Genomic DNA, 26,341 nt, shown 5'->3' with positions numbered 1-26,341 from the left:
CCACTTTGAAGTGTTCAATGTGCTTTTGTTCTCTGTTCTCCCTTGGTTAGCCCCTCTCTGTTTACACAACCAGCCTCCTCTACACAGCCTGCCACTCAGTTGAGGGAATGTGGCATCCTAGGAATGAAAACAGGTTGCTGAGAAGTTTAATCCATGGGGCTAAGGATGTGGCTCTCTGGGTGGAGTACTTGCTCAACAGGCATGAAGTACTGGATTTGATCACCAGAAGTCACAGGAACAGGACCTGGTGGCTTGACTATAATCCCAGCACTGAGGAGATAGAGGCAGAAAGGTTCAGAAGTCAAGGTTTTCCTGCCTCATTCACTTGAAAGAAAAAGATATTAAAACACATTGCTAGAATGGTTTTGGGTTTTTTTAACTTGTTTAAAAAAAAAAAAAAAGTACATGAGTGTTGCAGGATATCTGATCACACTGTGTTATTTCCTGGAAAAAAAAAATCTGTTTTTAGTTGTAGTGTGGCTTAACCTCAGCACTCGCCTTTAATCCAAGAGCTTTCTGCTTGAATTTTGCAAACAGGATTAAATAAAGTCAACCGTAGGTCAGGAGGAGGAACAAGCAACCAGCTGATAGGAAATGAACATAAGATTATTAAGAAAAAAAAAAAACATAGAGGGTAAGAGGGAGTCAGGAGTATGGATAGAGAGACACACAGGAAGTAGAAGGGAGGAACATTCAGTTTGAAGGAGGTTTATTTTTGTGACAGTGAGAGAGGAGCACTGCTTCTGGGATGTCAGCTGGATGCTTTCTCTAACTCTCTGAGCTAGCAGGCTTACACCCCAGATTCTGCCTCCCAGGTCTTCAGGAGTAAAATTGAACAACTGCTGTGTTCATGTACACCACATGTATGCTCAGTACCCAAGGAGGCCAGAAGAGGATGTCAGATCTCCTGAAACTGGAGTTACCCTGACATGTGGATGCTGGGAGTTGAACCCAGGTCTTCTGCCAGAACCGTACATGATCTAAACCTGTTGGGCCTTCCTTGGTTCTTGGACAAAACAAAAACTTGGCCATGAACAATTTGTGACGGCATTCTCACAAGAGCCAGATAGAATGTTTCTACCAGTTATCCAGCAACAGAGGAACAGCCGAGCAAAACGCGGTGCTCCGTCTATACTCCTGAATGCTATTTGTCCACAAAAGTAAAGAACTACAGGGCTGGGGCTGTAGCTCAGTTGGGAAAGTACTTGCTCAGCACACACAAAACCCTGAGTTCAGTCTCCAGCACCTTATAATCCAGGCACAGTGACACGAACCCAGGAGGTGGAAGCCGAAGAGTCCTCAGCTACTTAGTGAGTTTGAAGCCAGTATTAGCTACATGAGCCCTATTAGGGGGAGGAGGGAAGAGGAGGAAGGAGAGAAGGATGGCTCAGCAGTTAAGAGCACAGGCTGCTCTTCCAGAGGACCTGGTGTGATGTAGGCTGGGGAGGTCTTCCTGGCAAGAAGGAAGGGTGGCGAGAGGCATGGAACGGTAGTTCATTGGCAGAGCGTTTGCCTAGCATGTGCAAGGCCCTAGGTTCAAACCCAAGTACATGAGGGACCGAGGGAGGGAGAGAAGAGAAGGAGCCAAGAGCTTGGAGGAATTTCTCTGCTCCGCGGTGCTGGAGAAATGATCTTGGAGCTTGATCCATACAGAACTGCCACGTCCGGGCAAGATGTGGGTCAACCTGAGTGAGGTGTGAACACAGGACGTGTGTGGCCAGACTACATGATGTGGTGCACGCCTTCAGGGAAGCTCCAGCCAGCTCTTTGTGTCCTTGGCCTCCTCACTGAAGAATCAATCAGCTCAGGTAGAAAACCTTTGAGAAGGCTGGGAATGATGGTGCGTGCCTGGAAGCTGAGGCAGGAGGATTACTGTGAATTCAATGCCAGCCTGGGCTAAAGAGTGAGACACTATCTCAAACAAAAAACTGATTCCTCAAAAAAACATTTAAAGTCTGGTGGTGGTGGTTCCACTCCTATAATTCCAGCAAAGACAGATGGATCTCAAAAAAAAAAAAAAAAAGTATTTGAAAAAAATTCCAGAAACTTCTTTAAAAAGCAAAAACAAGGGGCTGTAGAAATAGCTTAGTGACTAAGTGCACAGACTGCCCTTCCAGAGTCCTAAGGTTCAATTCCCAGCCCCAACAAAGTGGCTGACAACTGTCTGTCTGTAACTCCAGTCCAAAGCATCTGATGCCCTCTTCTGGTACCTGATGGTGCACACATATTTGTGCAGGTAAGATATCTAAACATATAAAGTAAAATTAAATAAAATCTCAAAAAACAGAAAAAGAGAGAAAAACACTGATACATTATTCTAATAATTACAAAAGGGGTGTGGCTTACTGTAGAGTATTTGCCTGACCGTCATGAAGACCAGGGTTAGCTCACTACAACCAGAGAGAAAGGTGAATGCTTACTATGTGATTAATTTGCTATTATTTGCTATGTAGGTGACAGATTTTGGCTGCAGTTAAGAACATGGTCTGTGGCTGGGCAGTGGTGGCGCACGCCTTTAATCCCAGCACTTGGGAGGCAGAGGCAGGCGGATTTCTGAGTTCGAGGCCAGCCTGGTCTACAAGCATGAGTTCCAGGACAGCCTAGAGTTCGAGGTCAGCCTGGTCTACAAGAGTGAGTTCCAGGACAGCCTAGGGCTACACAGAGAAACCCTGTCTCAAAAAAACAAAACAAAAAATGCCCCTCCCCCCCAAAAAAACAAGAACATAGTCTGTACTTCCTTCCCCTCTGGATGCTATGTTTCCTTCAAGTCTTCCTTAGTGACTCATTGGACTTAGTGACTCACTGGCATCAAAATACACCCAAACCTGAGCTGATAGACACCTTGACATTGGAAGTGAGGGCCAAGCTACTAGGCTCTGTCAACCCCTGCACTGAAGATTGATAGCTTAAGTTGAGAGAGGGCCACACAAATTGGCAAGCTAATTTCTGAAGCTGGGTTGGGATATTTGTGCCACCTCTAGCATGCAACTGTCCAAATGCCCATTTCTATAGTAACTTATTGCTGCTGGTAAGTTCACATAGGAAGAACATCGAAGGACTTAATGACCAAACCAGATAATTTGAATAAATGAATCTTATAAAAATAATGATAAATAAAATACATCAGAATCAGGTATGGCGCTGGCGGTGGTGGCCCAAGCCTTTAATCCCAGCACTTGGGAGGCAGAGGCAGGCAGATTTCTGAGTTCCTGAGTTCCAGGATAGCCTGGTCTACAGAGTGAGTTCCAGGACAGCCAGGGCTACAAAGAGAAACCCTGTCTCGAAAAAACAAAACCAAAACCAAAACCAACCAACCAACCAAACAAACAAAAACAGAATCAGGTATGGCGGTGTGCCTTAGTCCCAGAACTCAGGAGGTGGGAAGAGAGGCAGGCTAGGAAGACTGGGAAAGGACGACGGGAAGAAAAAGGAACACGGCATCCAGGAGTGTGGCTGAAATCTTTCCCTTGCTGGAAGATAAAATTTTAAGCACAATTAACAAAACATTACAATCTGGACTACAGAGTCAGTTCCAGGACACCCAGGACTACTGTTGTGCGTGTGTGTGTGTGGGGGGGGGGATATAGTATAGAATGCTCATGTAAAGAAAATATTCATTTTTTGTAGAGATATTTGAAGGAAGAATGGTAAAGCAGCAAAATCCATGCATGAAAGGAAGGGATGTATGACCACTGAATTTAACATTATCTCTTCCCTGGCTGCTGTAGATTGCTCTCAAAGGCTCTCACAAATAAGGATATTGCCTTGTTAACAGTAAAAATGTGTCCATCTCTCTTGTGATCTTGTATAGCAAGAATTCCGTAGACTTTGTGACCTATAGAGCTGCCCTCTGACCACATTTATTGGAAAGGTTTAAGGGAAAAAATTCCTTAGAAACCCTTTGAACAATGGAATGTGGAAGTCACCAAAATCTAGCTGGGTGTGGTGGTGCCTGCACAGGTGGCCTGCCCGTGCAGCCCCAAGGAAGTAGAAGCCAGGGGTTCAAGGTCCTCCTCAGCCACATATCAAATTTGATACAAGAGACTCTGTCACAAAATATCTTTAACAAACATCGCTTACTGCCAAACTAGAGCTTTCGGCCAGCCTGGGTTACATAGTGAATTCAGGGACAGCCTGGGGTTCATAGTCCACCCTGTACTCAAGAAACAAAAACAAGGACTGGCTCTTTAACTCAGTGGTAAAGCACTGGCTTGGTATGTGTGCAAAGCCCTAGGTTTGATCCCCTCATAGATAGATAGATAGATAGATAGATAGATAGATAGATAGATAGATAGATAGATAGATAGATGATGCATGGATGGATGGATAGATAGATAGATAGATAGATAGATAGATAGATAGATAGGATGGATGTTCACTCAGGCATGGTGAGACCGTAATTCCAGTACACTGAAGGCATCAAGAGTTTGAGGCTACCCTGGGCTACACAGCAAGATCCCATCTCAACACAAACAAAATTAAAAATAAAAGCAAGTAAAATTAAATACAAAGCAATGTCTAGCAAGATGTCTCAGGGGTTAAGAGTGTTTCATGTTCCTGCAAAAGACTGGGGTTTAAAAAAAGAGAAGGTTAGTAAAGAAGGAAGGGAGGGGGAGGAGGGAGACAGGGATGGGGACAGCATGGACACCTATAGTCTGGTAAGAGGTATTTAGAAGTTTCTTTTTGCTAAACTCCATTGACTGCAGCCCACAAGAAAGCCGGGCACCTCTGCCTTCCCTTTGCACGTGTCCCCTTCACTTTTCGACACCTGCTCACCTCTGCACCTACTGACTCGATTATCTAAAAAGCAGAGACAAGTATCTCATTTCCCTTTAAGGCTGAAGGCACAAAGGTGCTCACCCTTCTAAATTTGCAGTCACCTAGCAGGACCTGAAGCAGGACAAACCACAGACAAGACACTCATGTCAGTACCCCAAAGATGGCCACATTGACTAGATTTCCTGTGTAGAGTTTTGGGTTGGGTGGGTGAACATAGCCTGTTGGAGTGGCTAGTGTTTTTGTCCTAAAAGTTCTGATTATTTGGGAGCCTGAGGCAGGAGGACTGAAGTTCAAGACCTGCTTCTACATCCCTCCGTCCCTCCCTCTTCCCTCTGTCTCTCCCTCTCTATCCCCCTTCTTCTTTTCTTCCATCTCTCCCTCCCTCCCTTTCTTAGCCTTTCAACATAACTCAGGATGGCCTGAAACTCCTGTGTAGTCCAGATAGATACACCAGAAGTAGGAGGATCAGGGGTTCAAGGCCATCTTCGGCTGCCCAGTGAGTTTGAGGCCAGCCTTGACTGTATGATATCCTGTCTCAAAACAATAACAACAAAATAAAATGGAAGAACAACGTAAGAAAGAAATGACAGTACAGCACTTGCCTAGAGGTGCAAGGCCCAGCTTGGTCTCCAATAAGCACTTAAAATAAACACACTCTGGGCCTACCAAGACAGCTCGGTGGGTAAGACACTCACCCAAAAGCCTGACATCTTGAATTCAATACCCAAAATCCACTTAAAGGTAGGAGAGAACCAGTACCACAAAATTGTCTTCTGACTACTACACATGTCACCTGACACTCAGGTGACCCCCCCTCCACACAGAGAAAAGAATAAATGAATAAAAATGTAAAAGCACACTTTTCTATACGTCAATATAAAGTTCAAAAAAAAGACAAAAAGACAAAAACTCGTAGAAGCCAAGTGGTAGAGGCCCACGAGGTCTTTAATCTCAACATTCAGGAAGCAGAGGCAGGTAGATCTCTGAGTTTGAGGCCAGCCTGGTCTACAGAGAGAGATAGTTCTAGGACAGCCAAGGCTACACAGAGAAACCCTGTCTTGAAAACCTAAACAAACAAACAAAAAAAACTTGTAAGGATTAAGCTTCCGCTGATACAGTCATAACCAAGAAACTAAACAGCGCATTGCTGGATCGATTTGCTATTTTTTTAAGCAGCATGCACTATTTCCGTGTAAAATATGTACACACATCATCAAATAATGCCAAGCAGGCCAAGGAAGTGGCATCTGTTGGAGAGTTTTAGATTAGAAAATCCAAGCCAAAAGGCTGGTATCCCACTCCTTTAGTCCCAGCATTTGGCAGGCAGAGGCAGGCAGAGGCAGGCAGAGGCAGGCAGAGGCAGGCAGAGGCAGGCAGAGGCAGGCAGAGGCAGGCAGAGGCAGGCAGAGGCAGGCAGAGGCAGGCAGAGGCAGGCAGATCTCTACAAATTGGAGGCCAGCTTGGTCTACAAAGGGAGTTCCAAGTCAGCCAGGGTTACACAGAAACCCTGTCTTGAAAAAAATTAGAAATTCCTCTATAAAAGAAGTCCTTTTCTTTTTTCTTTTTTTCAATTATTTTATGTTCTGAGTGCAGCCCCCTTCCCAGTCCCACCCCAACAATCTCTCCCCTCCCTATACCGCTCCCCTTTTCTTCAGAGGCAGGGAAGCCTCTCCTTTGGTACCAACCAACCTTGGGACATTTAGTTCCAGGAGAACTAAGTACATCCTCTCCCACCGAGGCCCAACCAGGCAGTCCAGGTAGGGGAAGGTGATCCAAAGGCAGGCAACAGAGTCAGAGACAGCCTTTGCTTCAATTGTTAAGGAATCCATATGAAGACCAAGCTGCACATCTGCTACAAGTGTGTGTTGGGGGTCTAGCCCATGCATGCTCTTTGGTTGCTGGGCCCATAACTCGGTTTTTAAAGAAACCAAAATTCCCACTGTACCCGTGCCGTGGGCCCACATCACAGGCCTCTCACCGTATGCTCCTCAGTCTTCCTGACGCTGTCCGAGGATTTCCTTCTGCCCTATCTTTCAGTTCACTAATCGTCTCTTCCACTGGATCTAATCTGCGTTCACGCTCATCCAGTGGGTTTGAATTTCATTAACTCCTGTTTTTGGAGTTTTGGTTGGATTCTGAAACATGTCCTACTTCTCTGTGCAAAGTTTCTTGTATTCAAACCCACTTCCTGGGCATATTAAGTCACAGCTACTTTCCAATCTATCTGGTTAAGTCCACACTCACTCCTGTGGGCTTATTTCTCCTGGATATGTTTCCTGGACTCTGGGTCATGTGGTTCTCTTTGTAAACATTAGTTCTGGACACTGTGAAAGAGAACACATTAACATCTTCACACAGTCTCTTTGCCTAGATCTCTCTGCTTTGGGTTGCTGGTGGGAAGCAGGACAGACGAGCTTTGCTCACACTGTAACTGGACAGGATGGTGCTGGGACTGGGAGGGCTGAGCATACAGCTACCCAGCCTCTTTCCTAGTTTCATGCTGCTGTGGCAAAATACCCGGATGAAACCAATTTAGGGAAGGAACGGGTTCTGTTCTCAGTTCCAGGTCCATCCTTGTGGGGAAGCCAAGCATTCTTCCTTTCTTGACTTTTCTTCTCTCAGAGAAAGTCTCCTTGTTGGTTAGCTACTTGGAATCTGCATGGCTCTTCATCCTCCTACATCTCTGCTCTCCCTAGCTCCTCCAAGAAGTCCTTTTCTAAACATATTAGTCTTCTGCTTTCAGAGGCTTCCAATAAGAGATAGAAGTTTGTGTGCTCTCTGCAGAGTTCATTGTGCACTGTGACTCCTGCAGTCTCGAACACAGATATGCATTCTGCAGGAAGAGGGCTGCTCTAACACACTGCTTATTGTTAAGATAAGGTTTCCCAGATACCGAGCTTTGGTCCAGAGGGTAAGTCAAGAACAACACTCCAGAGAGAAGTGAGAATGCACCCAGATGACCAGTTTCATGATGTAATTCTAAGAAAGTCAATAGACTTTACGGCAAATCAAGGAATAAATAATTCTCCTTTATGAAAAGTGATAGGCAGGAGGCTGGGGCTGGAGCTCTGATGGTAGAGCCCTTGCTGCCCTTGCAAAGGATGGGAGTTTGGTTCCCAGCATCCACATCAGGCAGCTCTCAACTCTGCCCTAGGGGTTCTGACACCCTCTTCTGGCCTCTACAGGCAACCATACATATGCATATATGCACACACATACAAGTAAATCCAAAATAAAATACAATAAAATCTTTTGGTAAAATCTTCTTGTGAGGGCTGGAGAGATAGCTCAGTGGTTAAGAGCACTGGTTGCTCTTCCAGAGGACACAGGTTCAATTCCCAACACCCAGATGGCAACTCACAACTGTCTATAACTCCAGTTCCAGGGGATCTGATACCTTCAAGCAGATATAGGTGCAGGCAAAATACCAATGCACATAAAAATAAAAATAAAAAAATCACTTTTAAAAAGCACTTTTCTTGCAGGTTACCTAGGTTCAGTTCCCAGCACCCACATGTTAGTTCACAACCATCCATAATTCCAGTTCCAGGGAATGTGATGTCCTCGTCTGACCTCAGGCACCAGTATTCATATGGTGCACACATACACACGTGGGATCAAAATGCTCATACATGTAGAATAAAATGTCTTTAAAAGCAAAAAAAAAAAGCATTCTTTGTAAAAGAGAGTTCCTCAGCAGTTCGGGCAGCAGCATAAGCAGATGACAGCTTGTTCTGGGACCTAAATCAGTGCATTCCTACTGACCAAGCACAGCCAGTGAGATGTGTGTACATCCTAACATATTAGAGACTGACTACTGTGAATCTTCGTTCAGCCTGTCTGCTCTCCCGGGAGGTCAAACACAAGGACCTTGGCTGTGCTTATCCCACAACACCAGGAGGGTACTGGGCTTCAGGAAGTGCCAAGACACTGCTTTGGGGGTTGTGAAAACATAGTCTAAGATGGGAGAAAGCTGAAGCTGGTATTCCCTGGGTTTCAGACCCTACCCTCCCCTCCCCCCCACCACCACCCCCCCACCCCACCCCCCGTCACTGCTGGAGAATCTCACAGAGAAGTTGAGAATGAAGTGTCAGGGGTCCACAGGCCCTCGAGGAGTGTTGGGGGAGGGGAAGCTGTAGCTTAGCTCATCGATGAAGGTCCTTAGCTTGGCTGTGGGCGGGGCTGGGAGCGCAGAGAGGCCTTCTATGGAGAATTAAGCAGTGGCTCTGTAGGCGAAGGCCTGCTCCTTGCTCCCGATGGCGGTTATCGATGAAAGAGACAGTCCTTGGTTCCAAACTGTTTATTGGTAAATCATCATGGAAAATGGGTACATAGCATACCAGCTTCTCAGGGTGGACCCAGGATTAAATACCTTTTGCAGGAAGGAATGCCTGGGAAGGGAAGCTTATTGGCTAAACCCTCAGGGCCTCCAAGTACCTCATTAGCATGGAGAACTCTATTCTGAGCCAACACGTCCACAGGTGACAGTTCCTTATGTGGGAAGTGTAGCACATGTTCCAGACCAGGAATTTGGCAGAGAGCAGGAAGGCGCCGACCGTCTCAGGTGTGTACCCCGAGTTTCCAGGGTCTCAACCCACTCTACCCACCAAGCTTCCTGGCATGGTTCACCACCCCACGGATTACAGTCAAAATTGCCTTAGAGAGGCTGGGGATATAGCTCAGTTGGTGGTGTGCTTGCCCAGCATGCATGAAGGCCTGTGTTTGACTCCCGAACATTTCCAAACCCAGCACTTGGAAGGTAGAAGCATCAGAAGTTCAAGGTCATCCTTGACTACATATTGAGTTCAAAGCCAACTGGGGGGTTCTGGGACCTTGTTTCAAAAAAAAAAAAAAAAAAAAAAAAAAGACAAACTCCTTTAATCCTAGACCTTGGGAGGCAGAGGATGGTGGATCTCTGAGTTCAAAGCCAGGCTGGTCTATAGAGTGAGTTCCAGAAGGGACGGTTCAGCCGTTAATGGCATTTACTGCTCTAGCACAGAGGACCCAGGTTCAGTTCTCAGCACCCACATTGGCAGCTGACAACCATCTGTAAATCCAGTTTCTGGTGACTTGATTCCCCTTTCTAGCTTCCTCAGGCATGTGAGTGTGTGCTCACATACATACATGTAAGCAAAACACTCACCAAATAAAAATAAAACAGAACAGGAAGCAACAGTAAAAACAGAAGCCTTAGGATAGAGGTCAGAGGTCAGAGGTCAGTGGTGGAGCTCCTGCTTAGCATGTCTAAGGCCTAAGGCCTTGGGTTTGACTCTTAGCACTGTACTAGAGACAAGGGGTGGGGTGTTGTTGTTGTTGTTTTTGCCTAAACAAAGCTCCCCCACTAGAAGATTAATAAAGTTAATTAATAAAAACAACAGTAATGGGGCTGGAGGGACGGCTCAGTTAAGAGCACTGCCTGTTCTTCTCTAGTACCTGGGTTCAATTCCCAGCACCCGCATGGCAGTCACAACTGTCTGTAACTCCTGTTCCAGGGGATCCACCACTCTCACAGATATACACAAGGTCAAAGCAGCAATGCACATAAAATAAGAGTAAATGCATTATGAAAACACAACCAAGAACGCCACAGGTGCAGAGCAGCCGCTAGGTCTCAGATGGAGCAGAGTGCAGGAACCACGCTGACTGGGAAACACCCTTTCAGCACCCCTCACTGAGATACTCTCCTCACCCAGAGCTCCTGGGAATTAGAGAAAGGAAGTGAACTGCTGATCAAGAAGCACTGTTGCAGACCAGTAATTCCAGCATCCAGAAGGCAGAGGCAGGAGGACGAGGGAGTTTGAGGACATGCCTGGGCTACATAAAAGAACACTGTTCACCCCAATACTCTGGGGTGTGTCTTGCTTTTCTTCTGAGCTCCTCTTTCTCTTAACTCTTGTGCTTAAAGTTTGTATTAAATATCCGGGGGGAGGGAGGGGGGAGGCTAGTGAGATGGTTCAGTGGTTAAGAACACTGGCTGCTCTTCCAGAGGTCCTGAGTTCATTTCTCAGCAACCACCTGGTGGCTTACAACCATCTACATCCATCTTATGCCCTCTTCTGGCATGTGAGTGTACATGCAGCAGAGTGCTCATACATTACATAAATAAATAAATTAATTAATTAATTAATTAATACATCATGGGGTTGGGGAGTTGGAAAGACAGCTTTGCATGGCTTGCAACCATATGTAACTCCAGTCACTGGTGATCTGATGCTTTCTTCTGGCCTCCTTGGCACCAGGATATAGACATACATGTACACACACACATGTACGTGTATGTATTCTACTTTATATCTTCCATATATTATATTAGGGGAAAGTGAGATGGCTCAGCAAGGTGTGTGGTGCTTGCTGCTCAGCCTGAGGACCTGTATCAGATCTCGAGGACCCACACAGTAGAAGGAAAGAACTGATTTTCACAAGACGTCCTCTGACCTTCAGACAGGTGCCATGGAACCCATGTGTGAATTTGTAGATAAATGTAATAACAAAATGATATTTAAAACCTCCTTAATGGAAACCCCATTTTAAAAAGCAAAAATAGTAAGAGGTTTGTTTCTGCAAGATTGCTCTCTCTGCTGCAGCTCATCCATCTGCCTGGTGTGTCAGCTTACTCTCCTGCCCTCAGGGTGCCAGCTCACCTTTCTCCTCTCCCAGCACCAATCCTTAATATCTATGGAGTCTGTCTTCATAGCTCCCTGGTAAGGCAAACCCAGAGGGTCTCACACTCCCTGCCTGGACCAGCGTCACAAAACCTGGACAGAAAACAGCTGGCTGATTCCTGGAACTTCAGGTCTGTTGCATGTCATCACATTTTGGAGAGGGCAGCTAAAGGTATGGCTAGCAGCCATCCCCCTCAACACAGAAAATTCCTTGTTTTTTGTTTTTGTTTGTTTTTTAATAAAACCTCTGTAAGAACATAGGCACAGCAGCCATTTTGGGGAGACTTTTTGTTTTATTTTTTTATTACATGTAGATATGTGGATATGTGCATATCAGAGACCAGAGGTGTCAGATATCCTGTGATCTGCTTGGAGATGGGTACTGGGAATTGAACCAGGGTTCTTAGGAAGAGCAGTCAGTGCTTTCTCCCCCTCCCCTGCAGGATTACTCTATTTTATCTAGGTCAGACACAACCACATCACAGCTGGGCTCCAAGGAACCATGAGGGCAGGGATGCTGATAATGCCTGCGCAAACAGGCCCATGAGGAGAAGCCTCTTGTTTCGCTTCCTGAAAACATATCTATTGGCTATGGCTCTTGGAAGTTGAACCAGAGGTCAGTAGATGGACCCTGTTGGGAAGCTTGAAATGCCCCAGACCCCAGGGAAGGCCTCTTAATCTTTCCAGACACCACTAGAGAGGAAAGATGGGCAGAGCTGATGCCAGGTGCCCAAAACCAAAGAGTCGTAGAAGCATCTCCCTAAAAAGTATCGTGCCAGACACCAGCAAAGCTTTTAAAATGAAATTGAAAGCAATTGCCAATTAGACCGAAGTCATGAACTAACACTGACCTTTGTTCTTTCTCTTTGCTGGTATCTGCTGCTAGGCCAGTGAACTAGCTAGCTAACGCCAGAGACCTGAGATGGATCCCTGAACACAGATAAAACCAACTCCCACATGTTGTCTCTGACCTCCACATTCATGACATGGCACATACATCATAAATGTAAGTAACTTTTTTTTTAGTTACTAATTTAATCAATCTTAAAAAAAAAAAAAAAAAAAAAAAAGCAGGGTCACGATACATAGCCCTAGCTACTTTGAATTCTCTATGTATACCAGGCTGGCCTCGAACTCAGAGATCTGCCTGCTTCCGCCTCCCAAGTGCTGGAACTAAAAGGTGCAGACCACCACAACCAGCATAAATATGACCAGGGGGGGCTTTGACAGGGTTTCTCTGTGTAGCCCTGGCTGTCCTGGAACTCGCTCTGTAGACCAGGCTGGCCTCAAACTCAAATTGCTTTCAACTGCATTTTTAAATCTTTGTTGTGAGGCTGGCATGATGTTTTTCAATATTTGACTTAAATTTGGGAGATGTTTCTGCGATTTTTCAGTTTGGGGCATCTGCTTCTGCCTCCCAAGTGCTTGGATTAAAAGGTAAATGTCACCACCGATCACCTGATTTTTGTTGTTGTTGTTGTTGTTTCTTTCTCAAATAAGAAAAACACGGGGCTGTCAGTTCCTAAAATTGCATTAGAGTCCTTACGGAAGACGCTGAGGGTCCCTGCCCCTAATTGCTTCTGATTGGTAAATAAAGCTGCTGGTTGCCAAAGGCTGGGCAGGAAGACAGAGGTGGGACTTTAGGATTCGAGGGCAAGGAGACTGAGGCAGGAGAACCACCATGACTGACTGGAAAGGAGAAGGACCAGGCCTGAGAAGTGCAGGACAGAGAGAAAGCCAACATGTAAGAGTCGGGAATCGTGGCCCAGGAGCGTTGCAGGTCTGGGTTCTAGGTGGCCAGGGTGGAATATAGGTTTTAGTAAGTAATACTTCAAAAATATCAGAGAGGAGCGTGTGCAAGCCACTTGTAGGTTTGGGAGTGGCCCCACCATTGAGCTGCTTAGGGCATATTAAAATAGAAGGCTGAGTATGTGTGTCTTTCATTTGGGCACTCAGAACACTGGGGCAGGGAGCAAGAAAACACATACTTGATTGAGGGGGCAATTTGAGCGGCCTAAGGCAACAACAGGGCTGTGGGAGATGGCTCACTGGTTAAGAGCAAATATGGCTCTAACTGAATTTGGTTCTCAGCACCCAAACAGGCAGCTCATAACTGCCTATAATTGCAGCTCCATCAAATCCAACATCCTCTTCCGGCTGCACACACAAACCTTCCCCCTACTCCTAATTAAAAGTAATTAAGAGCACTGGTTGCGCTGGGCGGTGGTGGCACACACCTTTAATCCCAGCACTTGGGAGGCAGAGGCAGGTGGATTTCTGAGTTAGAGGCCAGCCTGGTCTACAGAGTGAGTTCCAGGATAGCCAGGGCTACACAGAGAAACTCTGTCTCAAAAAAAAACAAAACAAAAAAGTAAAATATCAAAAAGAAGAAGAAGAAGAAGAAGAAGAAGAAGAAGAAGAAGAAGAAGAAGAAGAAGAAGAAGAAGAAGAAGAAGAAGGGAAGGAAGGAAGGAAGGAAGGAAGGAAGGAAGGAAGGAAGGAAGGAAGAAAGGAAGAAAGGAAGAAAGGAAGGAAGAAAGAGGAAAATGTAAACCAGCAATAAAAATAAGGCAAGCGAGTGGGCCAGGCTTGGTGGAAACTCAGCATTTGGGGAGGCAGGAGAGTCAGGTGTTCAAGGTCATCCTTGACTAAAGAGTGAATTTGAGGCCACCTCAGGCTATAGTAGAGCCTGTCTCAATGAAACAAAACCCAAGTCATTACGTGCCTTCTGAATAACCACAGAACGGGGCAGCTATGTCGACAGCTTTGGTCACAGAAGCCTCTTCCTGCCGTGGTCGGCAGAGTGCGGAGATTTATAACTGGTCAGAGCAGGGAAAGTAAGTGACAGCTGATCGTCTGTCCATAGATGGAACACCCACTCAAGGTTCAGGAAACATCTCAGATGAAGAGGTGCAGAGTGTGAGAGTTGGGGAAGATGGAGGAGACACGAAACGCTCAGCTCCCAGAGCTAGCTCGCGGCAGCTGTGATTTCCAGCACACCACCTGGCAAGACTGAAACTGTCAACATCCTGTCGTGGGCAGAGGAGGGGCTCATGAGCACTCCCTCCATCTCCAGAGACTTACACAAAGATAACAGTTAGTGGGGGAAGCATTTGCTTCAGTGGTAAGGTGTCTATGCTCCTGTGATGGTCATGTCTCTGTTCCTACAAACAACCCTAATGTAATTCATCCAAACACATACCCCATGCACCCCATGATAGTAGACGGGGGACCTCTTGGGAGTGGGAGGAGGATAAGAGATACTATGAGACATATATGATTGACATACACATATATGATTGACATACACACTATGCTCTTGTACAGAAACCCCATAATGAAACCTAGAATTATGTATAATTAACATGTGCTATGAAAACATTAAACGTTAAAATGACAACTTGATGCTCTACACTTTAACAAAATAAAAATATTGCAGGGAGAAAACAAAACGAAGCAAAGCTAAGCAAATGGATCTGAATATGTTGCCTTAATACCATGTGCATGTACCACGTGTGCCTGGTGTCCACGAAGGCCACGTGAAGGCATTGGATCCTCCTGCAACTGATTATGGGCTTATGATTGTGCGCTGCCATGTAGGTGCTAGGAACTAAACCTGGGTCCTCTGTAAAAGCAGCAGGTGCTATCAGCTACTGAGTATCCAGTAACTAGCCAGCTTCTTTTTTAAAAAAAAAAAAAAGTATTTATTTTAATCTTAAGTGTGTGTGTAGCCGGGTAGTGGTGGCGCACACCTTTAATCCCAGCACTTGGGAGTCAGAGGCAGGCGGATTTCTGAGTTCGAGGCCAGCCTGGTCTACAGAGTGAGTTCCAGGACAGCCAGGGCTACACAAAGAAACCCTGTCTCGAAAAAAAACAAAAAAACAAACAAATAAACAAAAGTGTGTGTGTGTGTGTGTGTGTGTGTGTGTGTGTGTGTGTGTGTGTAGTGTGATTTATCTTGTGTGCCTGGCCCTTTAAGAATTCTTAGTGGTTAGAACTGCTTGACCTTATGAACTGGGCTTGCAGAGAGAGAGCAAAGGGTGGGATATAATAAACAAAGAAAGAAAGAAACAAAGAAATTAAAAAAAAAAAAAAGTTCTATAGCAAAGTATGGTTGCTCCTGACTGTGATTCCTGCCCTCAGCAGGCTGAGGGAGGAAGATCACTATGAGTTTGAGGCTAACCTGGCCTACATATTAAGTTCTGGGTCTCCTGGGCTAGCCAGACCCTGCCTCAAAAAACAAAACAAAAAGTAATCAAAAGATGTGGAGACTTGTTGACACAGTCAAAGCATTCAAGGTCAGCCTCTTTCCTCCTGTCTCCCCTGCCCCCCTTTTAAAAAAAAGATTTATTTACTTTATGCATGTGAGCACACTGTCGCTTGTCTTCACACACACACCAGAAAAGGGCATTGGATCCCACTACAGATGGTTGTGAGCCATGTGGTTGCTGGGACCTCAGTTGTGGTTAGTCAGTGCTCTTAACTGCAGAGCCACCTCTCCAGCCCCCTCCTATCTCCCTTGCAAACCACCCGAGATTTATTGTCCCTCAGCCTGTCTGCCACCAGTCATCTGCATCCTCAGGGGGCTTGTTGCTCTAAGTTTTAGACACTAGTGATGAACTATATAGTAGCGTTGGTCGGCAGGAAGGAATAACCCTGGACACTGGGTTTGAACCTGCAAACCCAGTGTTACATAAACTCCCTGCCTCCATATTCCAAGTGTTGAAACTGCAGCATGTTCCTCCACGTCCGGCTTTTCTCATACTACTTTGGGAGTGTATGCTTAAGACTGCCTTATCCCAAAGTAAAGTTGCAATCTTAGTTGTGTAATTATGTGTTGGGGACAGAACCCGGGGCCTCAATGCGTTCTTGATGTGTAATTATGTGTTGGGGACAGAACCCGGGGCCTCAATACGTTCTTGATGAGCACTAACCATTGAGCTACACCCCCAACTATAAAGCTCTGGTGTTTTCTACTGCACATGTGGCAATTCACTTGTGCCAGCTACGACCTGCAATTACTATCGCAGAAAGCCAATATGTGACAAACAAAATCTAAAGCAAGAGTATTAATAAGTGGTTATTTTCTTAACCCACAGCCATTTAAACAGTGGTCATTAAGAGCACAAAAATAACATGGTATTTTCATTTTGTTTTGTTTTGTTGGTTGTTTTGTTTTGTTTTGTTTTGTTTTGTTTTGAGACAGGGTTCCTCTGTATAGTCCTGGCTGTCCTGGAACTCACTCTGTAGACCAGGCTAGCCTCGAACTCAGAAATCTGCCTGCCTCTGCCTCCCAAGTGCTGGGATTAAAGGCGTGCGCCTCCACTGCCACAACCACCAGACTAACGTGATGTTTTTAAAATGACCTCAGAGAGCAAGTGTGGTGTACATGTAAAATCCTACTATACTTAATATGTAGCCGAGGTTAGCCTCAAACTCACAGTGAGGCAGTATGAGTGGCATAAGTGTTAGGATAACCTGGTCTTCAGAGTTCCTGACCACCCTTGCTACAGAGTGAGACCTTGACTACCCCTTCACCCCTGTCACCCCCTTCCCTCTCAAAAATTACAGATGTGATAATTCGTATTAAATTCAACATTTGGGAGGCTGAGGCAGGAGAGGTGTTGTAAGTTTGAAGCTATCCTGAACTACAGAAAGAGACCCTGTCTCAGTAAAACTCAAACAAACAAGTCCAACCCCTTCTCCCTAAAGCTAGCCCTCAGTGAGATGACTCAGCAGCTTAAGGTCCTTTTGGCCAAGACTGAGGAGGACCAGAGTTCAATCCCTGGGACCCACATGGTGGAAGGAGATTGCCAGAAGTTGCATGGACAAATGCACACAAGTAAATATTTCTAAAAATGATTAAAGGGAAAAAAAAAAAAAAACCCAACTTAGACCTGAGGGTGTTGAAACCAACTCAATGGCTGAACACTTGTGTGGCATGTGCAAGGCCATGTCTGAAACTCATGCCCATGACACACATACATTCTCTCTCTCTCTCTCTCTCTCTCTCTCTCTCTCTCTCTCTCTCTCTCTCACACACACACACACTCACACTCACACACACTCACACACACACTATCTCTCTCACATACAGACACACACACACCACACACACTGTGGTGGTTAATCATGGTACCCTTTACTGGATTTGGAATCGCAAAGACTTGAGTGTCTCTTTGAGGGTGTTTTCAAAGAGGTTTCACAGAGGGAAGAAAAGCGACCCGCATGTGAGTGACACCACAGGCTGGGGTTCCAGACTGCACAGAAAGGAGAAAACACTGATATTCATCTTTCTCCATATCCTGACTGGGAGCACAATATGACAACTCGTCACATTACACCACTTTACATATGATGCCTTACACCCGGCCATCGAAGCCAGTCATCTTTGCCACCAGGCCTTCCCGGTGGTGACGGACTTTAACCTCAAACCACGAGCCAACATCAATCTGCCTTAAACTGTTCTTGTCAAGCATTTAAGTAAAGAAAAGGAACCCATATAAACAAGAAGGAAGAAATTAAAAGTAAAGCTGGGCGTGGCAGCTCACGCTCATGACGGACGCCAGCATTGGGGGATTGAGACTGGAGGATTGCTGTGTCTGAGGCCTCTCTGGGAAACATAATGAGATCCCATCTCAAAAACTAAAACAGCAAGGAGCCAAAGAGATGATTTAACAATTAAAAGCACTGACTGCTCTTCCAGAAGACTCTGGTTCGGGTTCAGTTTCCAGCACCTGCACGGTGGCTCGAAACCATCTTGAATTCTAATTCCAGAGGATCTGATGCCCTCTTCTAGCCTCTGAGGACACCAGGCAAGCCTGCAGTGAACACACATACATACAGGAAAGACATCCCTGTGCATAAAAATAAGTTTTTAAAAAATTATTCAATAAAAATCAATAAAACCACAAAGGAAGGAAGGAAAAGAAAATGAAGAGAAGGGAGGAAGAAAAAGAGTCTTGAAAAAAAAAAGGGGACTTTGGAAACCAAATAATGAGTGTGAGCATAACATGGTTTAAATGATTCTCGGAATTCATATATATTAATGATTCTTCGAATGCAGCCTTTGGATCACAAGGCCTCTTGCACTTGGCAATGGAGTAATCCGTCCATTTGTGGAGTAATAGGTTATAGAGTGATAGCTTTACTTTGAAATGGCTCTCCCTGGCATGTGTTCTGGATTTTACCACGTGATGCTCTGGGCCATGTCATGACCCAGCAGGATGGCTCTCATCAGTGCCAAGCACATGCTGGCACTGTGCCCTTGGACTCCTATCCCTCAGAACTTTGAGTTAAATGAACTCTGAAGGGAAGCTTACAAATTGCTCTGTTCTCTGGCATTCAGTTATAGCAATCGAAAACAAGCCATTAAAACTCACTAAGCCATACATTTAAGATCTGTGCAATTTCCATATGTAATTATACCATAAAGTCCTATGATCACTCAATATAACCTCCCTGAAGGAACCCACAGCCTATGGAGGAAGCAAACTACAAAGAACTACTTAGGGGCAATAAAGAGCTTGAGCCCAGGACTCCTTGGTGGAGTGCTTGCTCACTTTTGGCATCCAAAGGGAATAGCTGATAGATGCACCTTTGTGAGCACAGAGAGAAAGTGCACACGGGAGGTTTTATTTGCCTTTAACAAACTCTTCCTATAAAACAAGCTAGTAGAGAGTTGCATTTGCATAACAAGATCCTGAGTTTGACTCCTGATATGCTAGAGAGACAGAGGGAGAGAGAGGGGGAGAGAGGGAGAGGAGAGAGAGAAAGAGAGAGAGAGAGAGAAAGAGGGAGAGAGAGAATGAAAGAAAGAAAAGAAAGAGGGAGAGAAGGAAGATAATGAGAAGTTGGTGGGAGACCTTTCTTTTTTTGTTTTTTTGTTATTATGTGGTGGTGATGGTGGGTTTTATTATTTTTTGAGATAGGCTTTCAATGTGTTAACAGCACTGGCTGGCTGTCCTGGAACTTGCTCTGTAGACTAGGCTAGCCTTGAACTCAGAGATCCATCTGCCTCTGCCTCCTGAGTGCTAGACTTAAAGGCACATGCCTCCCCCACCACCCAACTGATGGGAGACATTTCTAAAGTCCGAAATACTTAGGGCTCAGGTACCCATGCTACAGGCTTCTCCACTGAAGCCATTGTTCAGAGACCCAGTTGTCAGTACTTGGGGTTGGAGTCAGGGATAGGGGCTGGTTCAATACACCTGCCCTTTGATGGGGTTGCTAAGGTCCAGATCAAGTCTAAATGTTAGTTAACTAGGGTCAGCCCCACCTCAAAGGAAAGGCTGAAAGCAATAGCTACTAGTTTCTGCCTCACTACCCACAGAAAGCTACCAGGTAAGAATACATTAACAACAAACTAACCATACTCAGAGATTAGGTAACATGCCCCTTGGTCATTAACTCTGTGTAGATTGGCCAGGGTTGTATCTCAAGACACGCTAGCTTTAAATTCTTGTTCTTTCCTGTTCAGCAAAACCAGCAACTTATGCCCGGCATGGTGATACATGCCTGTAATTTCAGGGCTTCAGAGGCTGAGACAGGAAGATTAATAGCTGCAGGTTGCAGGGCAGCCTGAGTTACACACTAAGACCCTGCCTCAAAAACACAAAGAAAACTCAAAAGTGGACGTGGTGTGCTGGGGCAGTGGCAAAGCCTGCTTGTAACCTAATCAGAGAGAGTGGAGGACAACAGCTTCCCACACCACCATGCCTAGAACATCAGACTCCCCCTGATTCCCTTCATCCTCCCACCAGTTCTGGTCTGAGTCCTATGGACCTAGGTGCTTGACCTCTGAAGGCTAGGTCAATGCCCTCAGAAATGTGTGCTGAATATTTGAGATGCCTAAGAAAGAGACCTCTGCAGAGGACAGTAGGGGACGGACCAGATACTTGGTTTGGAAGGATGAATGCAAGGAAGCATGCAAACAGAGGAACGAGAAGAAGTCGGGCCAGATACTCAGAAAATTTATTTTTCTCTTGATAAATGGGTCTCTTCTGGACATAGTTTCTCCGAGGCCTGACACTGAAACCCTCAGAGGTCACAGGCCTGAGGCAAGTAAGTGACCTGCTTTGTTTACACAAGAAAATGTCAAAGATTAGGAATGTTGGGGCAAGGGAAATGGCTCCATCAGTAAAGCAACTGCTGTACAGTCAGAAGGAACTGAGTTCGGATCCCCAGGATTCACACAAAAGCTGGGCACAGTGGCTCAGCCACCCGCACCTTCTCAGTGCTAGGGGCTGGGGGACAGAGAAGAAAGATCTCTAGAACTCACTGGTTAGCCATCCTAGCAGACTCAGTGGGCCCCAGGCTCAGTCAAAGACCCTACCTCAAAATAGTAAGGTAAAGATAGATGAAGGAAAACACACTTACTAGTTGCCTTTACCTGCACTTAGAACACAAAATTCATGGACACCCATCTGTGAGCCCCTAGGTCTCCTAAGAAACACTTCACAGGGGCTGAGCACCTCTCTCTCTCTCTCTCTCTCTCTCTCACACACACACACACACACACACACACACACACACACACCCCAGCTTGTTTCCTAGTTTTCAGAAGGCTGTAATCCGAGAGTTCCAGCCAAAAAGACATCTTCCAACTTGTCTGTCCAACTTCTTCTCAGGGGTGTTTTTTTATTGGCTGCACAGGGTTTCTCTGGGTAGTGCCCCCCCCCCTCCCCCGCAGTCCTGGAATTTATTCCATAAGCCAGGCTGGTCTTGAACTCAAGAGACCCTACCTTAAAGGTACACACAACCACTGTTGGCCTTAGTAATGTCTTTTAAACCTGGTTTTCAGAAATATATTCCTCTTTCTGCTGTGCCTCCATTGTTTCTTTTCCACGCCCACAGCCTGCATAATATGGACAACAGGCTTAGCTTGCCAGACTGTGCAGAAGAGCAGACTATACGCGATGTGCATCCCCACTGGCATCCCCACTGGATGCGGACGATGGATATCACCATTCACCTTGTTGCGCAGCCAGCTCTCCCAGCCTGGGCTTTCCACAGCAAACTCCTGCAGTTTTCTCAGTGTCTGGCCATGTTAGTTTTATTTAGCCAACTCTCTCCTGCCAAGCCCCTCCCCAGATCTTGCACTGAAGACAGATGAAAATGGGCCCAGAAGTGGCAACGACTGAAAACAGAGGGAAGCCGAACAGCGGTAGTGCCGGCCTTAGTCTCAGCACTCAGAAGGCAGAGGCAGGCAGATCTCTGTGATTTCAAGGCCAGCCTGGTGTATAGAGCGAGTTTCAAAACAACCACGGATACACAGAGAGAACCCTGTCTCAAAAAATAGAAGGGGAAGGGGGGAGGAGGAGGAGGGGGAGGAGGAGAAGCAGGAGCATCAGGAGGAGGGGGAAGAAGGAAGGAAACGAAAAGAAAACAAAGGGAGATAAGACCTGCTATACTCAGTGCCCTGAGGACACCCCAAACAGTCCCCAAGTTTTTCACGGAAGTGAATACAGCTGACAGAGTGTCCAGCCGTATTCAACTCTATTCCTTGGGTACTGTTAAAAGCCTCCATTCCTGGCCCTGTGTACCACATGGGACGCATACAGAATTCTGAACTACAATTAGAACTCAGCCTGGGACTCCTGTAGCTACCAGCAGCAGCCCCAGACCCCAGGCAGGCAGCTTTTCCCTTCGCCTAGGTGGTAGGTAGTATGCATGAGGGCCACCCAGAGTGGGGTCAGCCCCTGCCAAGCTGGGCAGAACTCCCAAGTTCCCTTCTCGGGACTGCCCAGCCCCCTCTCTTTTCGGAGAGCTGCTCGGGGTACCTGAGAGTGCGGACACCCTGAAACTTCGAGTTCGGCCGAGGTCGAGAGAGCAGCGTCCGGGGCCCCTGCCCCCTCAGGCTCGCAATACACAGCCTTCCGAGGCGCAGCATCCCGAGGTAGATAGCCATGGTTCGCTTCCGCCGACGGTCCCGGGCCGGGAGTAAACTTTGAAAGTGAACGAGGGGGGGTGAAGAAGAAGCGGGCAGGGAGGCGGGAGGGTCGCTCTGCCTATGGGGTGAGGAGGACTGGGTCCCCGCGGGGCGGGGCGGGGAGGGGCGGGGCGAGGAGAGGCCGGGAAGTGGCGACTCGGTCCTGGCCACCTTTGCGTGGGAACTGCAGCCCTTCCAGCCCGCCCTCGAAGTGCCGCCCCTGTCCCCCTCCCCCTACTGGGGCTCCCAAGACTCGCTCTGCAGCACAATACAGGGCCTTCCTGCAATCATCAAGTTTGGAGGGCCTAGGAGTTTCATAAACAGGAGACCAATCAACAGGCTACATAGAGCCAGATGACAATGCCAGGACTGGTTGGTCCCACGTGCCCAGTAGCGCTTGGGTCACGTGGGAACTTCCCCGGTGGGGAGCTACAGGCCAAAGGAACCGGCCCTGAGCGCCCCTGAGGCCTGCCAGCTGGAGCAGACGGCCTCTGGGGAGAGGCTGTCCGGACCTACAGGTCTGATGGGTGAGCCCCTCTGTGCTCGGGGACCACCGGGGACCACCGGGGACCGAGGTGCTAGTCCGGCCAGAGGCTAAAAGTCAGCTTTAGTTCGACCTTCCATCCTCCCCAAGACCAGATCTCTGGTCACTCCGAGAAGAGTACCAGGCAGACAAGATTAGGTGGTATCAGGGGCGAGTCGGTTGTATCCTACCATCCTTCTTTCTGCCCTACCTTGGGACCTTAAACACAATTTCCTCAGCTGTTCCCCTAGGCTCCAGAGGGCCCAGACTGTGTGACTCGACCCTCTAGCTGTGCCCTTGGGAATGTAGTCTAACATGTAACCCAAGGAGGATGGGAGACAAGATCTAGGCGACAACTGCTCATTTCTGGGTCTGGGCACTGGTAACTATGATTGGCACACTTGTCCTACACCTTCTAGCTCCACGTTGTCCTGAACGATCTGGGAAAGAAGAGAAGAAGCCCCTGGCAGGGTGGCTTCCCTTCTCCTGACTTGGAATGACGAAAGCCAGGCAGGGAGGAACAGTTGCCCGAGGGTGGAGGTTGGCCTACTGAACCTTTGCCTTTATCTGGTTCAGCCCAGGTCATGAGTAATGCAGCTGCTCCCTCTTTGATCCCCAGAGTGACCAGAGACCTCTCTGACAGCTTTTGGAGAAGAATCTGTGTTCCACTGGAGAACAAGTCAAGCTGGGTGGGCTTGCAACAGCATGACACCCTCCAAATCAAGTGTATACAGTGTTTTCAGAAGGCCAGGCCCAGGGAATGAGGGATGCTCACTGGTATCCCAAGTTGAGGATCCAAGCCCTGCCTGGAAGGCTTGGTGGATGACCCTGGACAAATCGTTGATCCCTTCTGGATAAATAATTGCCCTGGCAAAGTGAAGGGTACATTCTGGCCCCTAGGACCCTTTCTCTTCCTGTCTAGTCTCTGACTGAGTCTTGGGGGAAGGGGAAGATGAGTCATTCTGCCTGTACTCTGGGCTAGCCTGGAGAAGCCATTATCCCCTTCCCCTTGTTTCTCTGATTCAGAAATGGACTCATAGACAGGCATGGTGTCAACCACCTGTGATCCCAGGCAGGAGAATCAGGAACTCAAAGTCATCTTCAGCTACACAATGAGTCAGTCTGTGGCCAGCCTGGGGAGAAAAAGAGACAGACAGACAGACAGACAGACAGACAGACAAAGGGGCTCTTAATGGCAACATAAAGTAGCATTTTTTTTTTTTGAGATGGGGTCTCATATAGCTCAGGCTGACCTCATTCTGTATAAATCCTAGGATGACCTTGAACTTTGACCCTCCTGCCTCCTTTTGTCTCTTCTGGAATTACAGACTTGCACCACTGCAGCCAATTTTAAGTGATGTGTACATGCACACAATGGGGATCAGAAGACAACTTGTTGAAGTTGGTCTCTCCTTCCACTATGTGGGTCCCGGGATGAAGCTCAGGTCACCAAGCTTGGCAGGAAGCATCTTCACCCACTGAGCCATCTCTTGGGCTCCTACTGTTGCTATTTTTTTTTTTTTTTTTTTTTTTTTTGAGACAAGGTATCATGAAGCCCAGCCTGGTTTCAAACTTAACTAAGTAACTAATGTTGGTCTTGAATGCCTGATCCTCCTGCCTCCGGCTTCAAAGTGCTGAGATTATAAGTAGGCCAGTATACTCTCCTGTGTCCAAAAATCCTAATCACAGTGAAACCAGTATAATGCTACTAGCCTTGGGAATTGTCTTCGCTGAAATGACAAAGGGGCTGGTGGAGGAGAAGGAAGAAGGTGGAGGCCAATATTCTTACATTATAAACTGTGGGTTGCAGGCCTGGTGGTATAGAGACGTTATAGCAGCTACTCTAGAGACATTGAAGCAGAAAGATTAAAAGGTCAAGGCCTGTTTGGGCAACTTAGAAAGATGCTGTCTCAAAATAAAAAAGTAAGCTGGGCATGGTAGCACATACCTTTAGTTGACAGGCAGATCTCTGAGTTCAAGGCCAACCTGGCCTACATAGAGAAACCCTATTTTGAAAAACAAACAAACAAAAGTGAAAATGATGGAGGACTTGTCTAGCATGTTGAAAGCCCTGTGTTCAATGCCCAGCACCACACACACACACACAAAACAACAACAATAAACAGCAAAAAATACAATAAGTAAATATAACAATAAGTAAAATATAATAATTTAAGATGTCAGGTGCACCTACAGGCAGAATCCCTTGCCAGTTCCAGGCCAACCTGGAGTACATACTGAGACTTGGTTTCAGTAAATAAATAAGGCTGGGGGTGGTGTCGCTACCTTTCATCTTACCACTAGAAACAGAGGCAGGCAGATCTCTGTGTTTCAGGCCAACATGGTCTACATAGTGAGTCTCAGGCCAGCAAGGGCTACACAATGAGACCCAGTCTCTAAATGAAAAACAAACAAACAACAAACAAACAAACAGAGATAGCCTATCTGCAGGCAATAGTGCATAAAGAAAAGGAATATGGTTTTAGATTTTGTTTTTTTTGTTTTTTTTTTTTTTGACACAGGGTTTCTCTGGGTAGCCCTAGCTATCCTGGAACTCAATTTATAAACCAGGCTGGCCTCGAACTCACAGAGATCCTCCTGCCTCTGCCTGCCAGGTGTTGGGATTAAAGGCAAGTGCCACCACCACCCAACTGGAATGTTAAAAAACAAAAAACCCACAACCCCAGTGAAGCTATTGTTAGAGGGTGTTTCAGGGCACAGCCTGCTGAGTAAAGAGCCATCATCTTCATCAGATCAGCTGCTGACGTGAGACTGGTGACTCTGAAGTTTCCCAAAGAGAAGGGATGGGTGGAGAGAGTCATAAGATCCTCATTCAGATTCCAGCCACTCCTCCACTTATACCGAATTTTGCCCAATTGCAGGCACGTGCCTGAGATACTAGACTGTGTAGGTTTGGGGAAGGTTAACTGGTGGGAACTCTGTGCAAGACAAGCAGAGGCTTTCCAGTCAGGTACTTTGAGTGGGGCTGCCACTCACGCTTCTGTGTCCATGCCTGTAAGACAGTTCCATTGGTCCTCCAAGGCAGTCTTTGAAGGAATCCAATCCAGGAAGGGTTGAAACCTTGAAACAAGAGAATAGACATTTATACTTCTCTAGGGATAAACCTATTTATAACAAAAGACCCACTAAGAAATAGAATTTAAAAAATTAAACACAAGTAAAGACAGAAGATAAAATGGAGGTAGTTGAAATAGTTCAAATGGACAGATCATGGAGACTCATGCCTTTAATCTCAGCACTAGAAAGGCAAAGGTGAATCTCTGTGAGTTCGAGGTCAGCCTGGTCTACAAAGAGTCCAGGACAGCCAGGGCTGGTTACACTGAGAAACCCTGTCTCAGAAAAAGAAAATCCAGAAAGGCAGAGGCAGGCAGATCTCTATGAGTTTGAGGCCAGGTTGGTCTACAGAGCAAGTTTTGAGAAAGGGTT

The 26,341-nt window shown here is 46.5% G+C and overlaps 1 protein-coding gene across 1 annotated transcript in view; it reads right to left on the bottom strand.

Annotated features, from left to right (window-relative positions):
• Positions 1 to 22,482, bottom strand: part of Acsf2 (acyl-CoA synthetase family member 2) — a 40,931-nt gene extending 18,449 nt beyond the window's left edge. Inside the window, exon 1 of the mRNA XM_034506472.2 lies at positions 22,223 to 22,482. Within this exon, the coding sequence (XP_034362363.1) occupies positions 22,223 to 22,350 (128 nt within the window). The 5' untranslated portion in view covers positions 22,351 to 22,482. The remainder of the gene's footprint in view (positions 1 to 22,222) is intronic.
• Between the last annotated feature and the right edge of the window lie 3,859 nt (positions 22,483 to 26,341).

The sequence above is a fragment of the Arvicanthis niloticus genome, chromosome 6 (assembly GCF_011762505.2).
Source record: "Arvicanthis niloticus isolate mArvNil1 chromosome 6, mArvNil1.pat.X, whole genome shotgun sequence".
In the NCBI taxonomy this organism is placed as follows: Eukaryota; Metazoa; Chordata; class Mammalia; order Rodentia; family Muridae; genus Arvicanthis; species Arvicanthis niloticus.
The sequence above is the reverse complement of the archived record's forward strand: the minus strand, read 5'-3'. Positions and strand labels throughout refer to the sequence as shown.